The 9064-nt window shown below is 38.6% G+C and overlaps 1 protein-coding gene across 1 annotated transcript; it reads right to left on the bottom strand.

The window, feature by feature from the left end:
* Positions 1 to 623: 623 nt before the first annotated feature.
* Positions 624 to 1470, bottom strand: LOC122656209 (WEB family protein At3g51220-like). The gene has a single exon (XM_043850682.1). It carries the CDS (start codon positions 1463 to 1465, stop codon positions 758 to 760), a length of 708 nt encoding a protein of 235 aa, XP_043706617.1. The 5' UTR covers positions 1466 to 1470; the 3' UTR covers positions 624 to 757.
* Between the last annotated feature and the right edge of the window lie 7594 nt (positions 1471 to 9064).

The following is a 9064-nucleotide window of genomic DNA, read 5'->3' as shown; positions in this document are numbered from 1 at the left end:
TTATGGGACCGATGTGGGACTATTGCACATAACATTACCCCACCCTTTAACAGCCGACGTCCTCGTCGGCCCACTCCAGATCAGGTAGCCCTTTCTAGGCGGCTCCACTCTGCTCCAAGACCCTTTCCCCGCGGCAAGTAGCCCTTTCCTAGCGGCTCACACTCTAGCACCAGGTCGCCCCTCCCAAGTAGCCAACCGTAAAGGACGGGTCAATGAAAGCACCAATGTTACGATTGGAAGAACTCACCCTCATAAACCGGTCTACAAGGGGAGGGAACCCAATGTTATATATGCCCATATCCAATCCCTTATGGGACCGTTGTGGTTTTCTATGGCATAAGTAAAAAGAGGGAGGTGTTTATTGTATACCAAGTTGACTAATTTGATAAATTGTGAGGGAATTGGAGTTCATATTAGATCATCCTTTTTCTTATGATCATAATATTTTCTTGTCATCAATTTTATATGAATGTTCACCCCCTTCCATTCCTATATCTTCCCTCCTATCCTAAAAATTTTTAAGGTTAAAAAAGGGCTACATTCTTGTCTATTCAGGTTGGGAAGGGCTAGACTTGATTAAGCATTTGAAAAGAAGAAACACCAATTGGGCACCCCATTAATTGAATTGACAATCATGGATTGATAAACTTGTTTACAAATTCAACACAAACTGAGTTATTGCAGTATAATGACACCGATCTTACTCTCTGTTTCTCTCTCTCTCTCTCTCTCTCTTACTCTCACACACACACACACACTATATAATGGAGGATGAATAGAGTGGGTTATGGAGGGTGGTGGAGGATCCTTTCTTCCTTGAGAATAGTATGTCTCCCACAAGAGGAATTATAGGCTTCTTCTTCTTTTGCTTCTTTGTGATTCCATAGTAATTATAACCTTCTTTCTCCCCAAGATTCAGTATTTTAGCTAGACACAGAGATCTCTCCATCCTCACAATTGGGTGTTTTTCCCTTTCCTCATCTTCCTCCTCAATGATGTCATCTTCCCTGTTCTCCCTAACAACTAAAGCTCTTGTAGAAACTGCCTTTCCAGCTGCATCTGCTTCTGCCTGAGCCATCTTAGACATGTTCTTGTGAAGCTCTGCATTTAGTGAAGCCAATACTATCTCTGTGTCTGATTCTTTCTCCTTCAGTAGCTTCAATTCTCTCTTGGTCTCTTCCAATTCCACTTCTAGCTTCTTCAATGCATTTGCCAGTGGATGTTCATCATGTCTAACTTGTTTGGGTTTTGATAAGGTTGAAGGAGTTGATGACAGTGGCAACTGCAGGACTGGTTTTGTGGGAGTGGTGTAAGCCTTTTGAGAGCAGAGGTCGCCGGCAAGAAACCTCTCGCCGAATATCGCGACTGCCTCTTTGACAGAACGGAAAGGGCGAGAAGTGTCGACGGTGCTGGAGTGATCGGTAGTGATTGTCTTCTCAATAGGATGAGGAGATATGGGTTCCATTGATGGAATGTGAAGAAATTAAGATGAAACAAGAAATGGGAATATTTGATATATGATGGGGGGTTTTGGAGTTTCTTTGCTTATACTTCAAAGATTCAAAGAGATGGAGAGAGGTGAGGGAGATTGGTTGAGGGTAAAGTCAGTGAGATTTGGAGGTTAGAAGAAGATGACCGCTCACCTAAAGGCCATGGGAGTTTAGCTGCTTGAGCAACAGAGCTAGAGAGAGAAAGAGAGAGACGGTGTAGACATGTTCTTATACGTCACATAGGGTAGGTCCAGTAGGAGTATCAATTGGACTGGGCCCATCTACATTCATGGGCTTGCTTTTGAAGCGTACAAACTTAAAGCAGAGTTCATATTTAAATATTGTTGTGGTAATCCTGAATCATGTTAAAGAGTCATGGGTGACCCGGTCGTATTTTTATCTGCTCCATTTCTTGCCCGCTCCATTTTCCCAAGTTCCTCTAATAGAGGGGGTGGATCCCACCAGTGTGTTCAGGCAGAGGTAGGGTGGTCATTTCCTTCCTCCCTCTATTAGAGGAACCTGGGGAAATGGAGCAGATAAAGGTCCTACCCCATCTGTCCTAACCTTATTAAAGTTCTTAGGGTGAAGGACTGTGGAACAAGGTTCAAAATCTAGGTATCGGACTTGGGATTGGTCATGGCCGAAACATTTCCAGATCGGGATTGGATCGGTCCAAATCGGTCAAAAAAACCCCCAAAATCTTTTTTTTATGGATCGGGTCATGTATCGGCCAGAGTTGGTGGGTGTTGTGATCGGATCGGATCGACAGATATTATCTGGATCGGATGGGTCAAAATCGATTGGTATCAGTCAGTATCAGTCGGTATTGGTCAAGATAATATAAAAAACTAAAAAAATATTCAATTGGATCGACCGATCCAACCGAGTTGGGCGATTCAATCAACGATCTAGTCAAACCTTATTGTATCGGTCAAATCTTGAAATCGGCCTCGATCGATACCAATCCTATCCGACCAATATCGGCCAATCCAATCCGATACCTCAAACCTTGATGTGGAAAGGCCTAATGTGTATATGGGGTAATGGGGTTGAGTGACTTGACTCACACACACACACACCGTGAGTATTGGGTAAGTTGGTAATACTTCTACCCCAAAAAAAAAGTAAGTTGGTAATACAATATTATCTTGTACGGAAAATACTCGATGGCTCCATCTGATTAGAAGGGAAGGATTAGTAAGAAAGTTTTTGTAAATCATGTTTTTGTATTATATTCAAAAGACTGACTTGGGTGAAGAGAGGGATTAATCAACGTTGAATTAGAACCCCAGGGTTATGAAAGGTTTCATACAATAGGGTGTTGGCATAATTGACTATTGATTTCTTTCACTGTGGAATATGAAGGAAAACTTTATACTATCAAAAACCTAAGCAAGGATTTGCTGCCAAGCTGTGTGGTCCTTGCGCTAACATGGGGGCCAATGAGAGCACACAAGGTGTGGAGTGGTCATTTCACTACTCCATGTGAGAAGGATTAGGGGTTGTTGCAGGGCAACATTCTTTTCTCGTCCAAAACTCTTATCATATTTGGTAATTATACTGTTCAACGTATTGCTTTTCAAATCAAAGGGATTGTTCGCAAAGTTAAGTGAAATTTAATAACGAGATTTGGAACATTTTTGTTACGCAATCATGTGAACGGTAAAGGTTGCTCCATTGTAACCAAATGGTCACAGGTTTGAGTCTAGAAACAACTTCTCTAAGAAAATAGGGGTAAGGTTGAGTACATTGTGAACCTCCCTAGACCCCGCAATGACAGGAGCCTCGTGCACTGACACATCTTTTAATAATGTGAACTAATGATTACATAAAAAGTTTCCATTTTATTCTGGATTCCCTTTTTTTTTTTCCTTTACAACCACACCAAGCCAATAGAATCAACCTAGAATTTCTAGTTAGAGTAGTTACCAAAAAAAAAAAGAATTTCCAGTTAGAGTAACAAAAGGGATAAAATTGGGACAATGAAAGGCAAAATAGGTCATGGTATTAATTTTTCCTCCACCCTTGGTGAAATGAGAAACTCTTCACAATGGTCATTTTACCATGTGATTGGACTCCTGGAATAGTGAAAGTCAACATTAACTCCCACCCCTATTGTACAAGGTTGAAAATATCCTTCTCCAATCCAATTAGAAGATCAAAGCACAAGGTTGTGGACTTATGGGTAAAGAGAAGTTGGATCCTACCATCCAAGATCATAACATTCATTTAGGCGTCAATATGGAACTAAAAACACCTTGAGAAAAAGAAGCCCACAATAGTACTGCTCTTATTCTTACGCATACCTTTCATATCTCACTCATGGACCCCATTCTCTCTCTCTTCTTGTTAAACCCTCTTATCGACAATTCGATTACCCACTCCTTCATTGGTGAAAAACTGCACTTGTGTCGTAGTGATCCCTCTCCCAAAAACCTTTTATGGAAGACCTTTTGATCAAAAAAAATTTCAATATCTTAAAATTTTGTAATACATATTTGACTGGGAATTAGAAGCGACAACCATGAGTTTGAAAGGTTTGGTTATTAGTACTACTTTAATACCATCTAGAAATACCTGATGGATTGGATTGCATCTTGGGAGAAGCTTCCAGCAAGCTCTAAGGAAGTAAAGAAATATATAATATCCATGTGCTTACTAGTGAAATCTTAGCCATCCGAGGTGGTGTCCTTCAAGCTCTACAGGAAGGAAGTGATCGTATCATGGTTGAATCGGAAAATTTTATCCTCTCCTGTTACAGTATGGTGTTGTACTGTATCGTGTGGTAGCTGCAGAGGCCATGTGCACCATATGGGACCCACTGTGCTATATGGTCTTTGCAGCGCCGCATGATGCAGTACAACACCATGCTGTAACAGGAGAGGATAACGATTCGTTGAATCGGATAACCTTGAAGCCATTAAATTTCTTGAAGGGAACAACACTGATCGAGGACATTCTTGTATATTCTCTCAAACTGTAACTGTGTGGCTGACACTCTGGCTAGGAAGGCCTTTCCCGTTTTTGAGGTGGTTGGCTTGGCCTCTTTCCACTCTGTGGATTCAGGTTTCTTGTAGCTCTGAATTTGCAAGCTTTACTCGATCTAATAATTAATCTTTTTCTTACCCAAGAAAAGAAAAGAAATACCTGATGGATTGAGGTCATGAGTTGGTGGGAAAATTAGAAATTGCAATCATCTTATTATCTTTTCATATTTTTTATCACAAGGATAAATTATTTGAGAATGGTTTCTTGGCTGTTCATCTAAATAAGCTCTTATATGCTCCGTATGGCAAGGAGGATAAGTTTCACTAATGTTTTTTTCGACATAAAATGTTTGGAACTAAAATAAAATAAAATAAATGAAATATTTTATTTTATGTAATTTATTTTGTAATTTTTGGACATAAAATAGTAGATCCCTCTAAAACCTTTTACATCTCTCATGCCTAACTTTTTCTACTTTAGGGGTTCTTCTAGGTGTCTCAAGACTCTCTAACTCTCTGTCTAGCTAGTAAAGTAAACGCTTCACTAATTGTCACTTGATAATACATGAGTTAATTCATGTGGTAGAGAACCCCACATACATCTCAATAGCTAAATTTTAGTACAAAATACGCGAAGAAAGTTACTCAAACTTTGATTCAAAGTATTACAAATTATCAAAATGTCATCAAATAGAAATGAATATGAAATATAAAATGACATCTTTGGTAATTTTAGCTACTTCATTAATTCCTTTTAAGCTGAAATTGTACCAATGAAATGATTGTCTGGTCCTCTATCGCATTCGCATGGACTAACACATGTACTGTTATGTGGTAAATAGTGAAACGTTATACTTCACTAGGATAGTGATGGAAAAGAAAATCTTTTAGTTATGTCTATTTTATATTGAAAATATTGAAACATCGAAAAAGAGATCGAGTTTTCTATTATTATTTTATTTATATTTGGAGTAATTGGCAAGGGAAAGTTTTGAAATTGGTATTCATTTCCTTGTACGCAATCTTATATAGTTCCAGAATTTATTTGGTGACACAACATGATTAATTGACTAAAAGGGTAGATACAAATTTCAAAGAAACATTTATCATTAATAGTGCAATCATAGAAAGAGTGGTGGGTGATTCTTAAGTTTTTTTTTTTTTCACCTCTAAAATCAATCTTACTCATTTTCAAAATAGGATAACGTCAGTTGGTAGCTCAAAGAATATATGCAAAATGAGGGATATTAGCTTGTTAATGAGTCAGAATTTACCATGATTTAGGCCATTAGCATATATGGGTGGTCCATTCAAATTTCAAATAGAAGACTTCTCATATGCATCTCATAGTCTGGTACTTCAAGCCCAAAACAGTGAAGGAAGCAGCAACTCAAAGCAAAGTTAAAATTTTAACAAAATTAAATCAATGCCATTAGCTCACATCATGGTAAATTGGTCCCTTCAAAATTTCCCATGTGTTTGGTATGATTTGCGATCCTTATTTCTCCTAAATATAAATCGAAATAAACTAAAACTCATAAACAACTAAGGACCCATTTATGATTTATTGCAACAAATGGTCCAAATGCTGCCTGGTCGTATATGCCCACACCCAAGCCCTCTCTAGGCAGCTTCACCTTGCTCCAGGACTCTACCCGACGGCAGGTATCACTTTTTTAGGGGCTCGCACTCTGACACCAGGTCACCCCTCCCAAGTAGTAAACCGCAAAGGACGGGTCAATGAAAGCATCAAATGATACAATTGGAAGAACTCACCCTCATAAACCGGTCTACAAGGGGAGGGAACCTAATATAATATATGCCCGCACCCAAGCCCCAAGGGGACCGATGTGGGACTATTGTACATAACACCCTACCCCTCCAGTTGGATGCCCCTGTGTACCCCCCATGTTGGGGGAGGGGGGGGGGCGTGACTGGGCTGCATTTTTCTTCTTTGAACCTTGCCTGCCCACCAAATTTGAACCCGATCCAACCAATTTCATTGGCAGATATAAGATTGTATAGGAAGGCATTCCTATGCGGTGTTGCTAAGAACAAACGGGGTTGTAAGAGGAGTAAGTAGGAAGGCATTCCTATGCGGTGTTGCTAAGAACAAAAGGGGTTGTAAGAGGAGTAAGAACTACATAAGAATGGAAACCTTAATCTTTATTTTTTGAAAGAGACATAAATGTGTATTAGAGAGAATGTTTTCTGTGCCGGGGGCGTAGGCTGCGCCCAAACACATGGGGTGGGCAAAATGATCACCCTACCCCCTTGAATGGCAGGCTCATGTGTCTGGACGCAGGTTGCGCTACAGCACAGAGAACATCAGCCCTTAAAACTTAGACACTTATTTTTAAGGGAAAAAGATCTCTAATTGGTGGTGCTTCCTACGCCCTCTCACAGGGTACCGTGGGATGACGCCTCTGCCCCCTGGGTAGATACCCAGGCATACTCACCCATTGGCCTAGACGCTTGTGTAGAGACCATGTGATCAAGTAGAAATCTCTTGTCCTATATTTAATTGCCCTTTGTCTTATTCTAAAAAATCTTTGTTTATCATTCTACCAAAAAAATATCCTTTGTATAAGACATAGACAAAAAAATTTTAAAATAATTTGAAAGTGACTTGTAATTATGTCATTATAAAAAATAGTTATTATCATATATATTTTTCAAGTACATATATGAAATGACAGGAAATTACCCTCATTTGATAAAGATATGTGTCATATTAAGAGGACAAAAAATAAAATTTGAAATTATTTGACAGTTGAAGTGTTAATAAGAAAATCCTTTTCTCCTTTTCTGAAATCTTCTTTTCTCTACACCTTTACACTAAGTGTCTAAAATAAAATTCTAAATTATTTGACAATTGAAGTGTTAATAAGAAAATCCTTTTCTGAAATCTTGTTTTCTCTACACCTTTACACTAAGTGCGTAAAATAAAATTCGAAATTTTTTGACACTTGAAGTGTTAATAAGAAAATCCTTTTCTGAAATCTTCATTTCTCTAAACCTTTACACCAAAGTGTCTTCCTATGAAGGGTATGACGATGAGTACCTTTTATGTCTACCAAGTCCAACTTCCGATTACCAAACATCACTTTATCATTACCAAACCTCTACTTTATCATATTATTTCCTTATAATTAAGAAAAGAGGTGACATGAAAGTCAGAGCAGAGCACCCCCTACTCTTTCATCTATCTCTTCTGGAGTCTGGACATATCAAATAGAAATACTGAAAAGGTCTAATTCATGATTTAGATTTCAATACTTCTCAAAGATTAAATCTAGAGGAGTTGGGAAAAAAAAAACAGAGAAAAAACCAATTAACAACCAATCAAAAAAAAATAATTTCAAGTTTCAAAAAATACACATTCACATTTATCTGTACATAAATCGAAGTCTCATAATTGGACGACCTGAAGAGGAGAAAGAAGCATCAGAGCAGAGAAACTTTTAGCCAACAAAACGTACTCTCTTTGCGACAGAATTTCTTGTACATCTTGGCTGTTGCAGAAAATCAGTTCTCACCTTCAAATCATCACCAAACTCACAAGGCTTATCTTCATCAATAGTCCCAATCAAATCACAGCACTTCCTCCTCTGCAACTTGTTCTTCATCAGATCACTCTTAGAACCAATCTCAATCTTGGAGCCAACCCTTTTCATTAAATTGGATTCTGAATTAGCCCTGATCAGATCTTGGAGATCATCGGCATCGCCGGAAGGAAAAGTCCTGATGGGTAGAGGGGAGAAGTAGGTAGAACTGAATCCCAACCCGTCACCATGGCCAGCCCACTTGGAACAATCGTACATGAATTCGACATAGAAGTTCCTGGCCTTACCAAGGAGCCTAAAGGGTACCTTGAACCAGCGACTTAGCTTGCATAGATTGCTTGGTTTGTTGCTCATATCTCACTTAACAGAGAATTGAAAAACAGAGGATGAAAAACAGAGTATTAGAAACAGAGGAGTTTGTTTTGAGAAGAATTTAAGGAATGGAGATTAGAGAAATTGGGTGGGAAAGAAGGAATTTATGGTTGTTGAGATAAGAATAAGCTGAGATAAAGATGGTTATTGGGTGATGTGTTTCTTATAAGAGAGAGAGAGATGGAGTGAGAGTGAAAGAAAAAGGGAAAAGGGTGATAGATTACAGGGGTTGCTTTGCTGGATGGATTGTCTATGGGCGTTGAACCTCTTTTGTAGAGAGAGAGAGAGAGTCAAACCAGTGGCGCCCCAGGGTCCCTCTTGAGGTGAACGGGGAAAGTGGGCGGAGAGCACATAGATTAGCGGATTAGGCGTCAATGGAAGCTTATCAATAAACGGAATTAGGATAAGATCAGTTGGAATTAACAGTATTTATAATAAGAAAACCTTCCACCAAGTTGTCAAGTGTAATTTGTTTTCTTTTTTCTCTCTCTCCTACTCTGAATTTAAGAGCCCATTTAAATCATACATTTTTCAATATAATCATTGGTGTGGCGTGCATATTATTATTTAATTATATAAATTAACCTAATAATCTTTTATAATTATTAATGTAATAATCATAAGTGTATCCAATTGTTGAGAAATATGT

This window comes from Telopea speciosissima, chromosome 3 (assembly GCF_018873765.1).
Source record: "Telopea speciosissima isolate NSW1024214 ecotype Mountain lineage chromosome 3, Tspe_v1, whole genome shotgun sequence".
In the NCBI taxonomy this organism is placed as follows: domain Eukaryota; kingdom Viridiplantae; phylum Streptophyta; class Magnoliopsida; order Proteales; family Proteaceae; genus Telopea; species Telopea speciosissima.
Note: the sequence above shows the minus strand (reverse complement) of the source record. Positions and strands in the feature narration are given on the sequence as shown.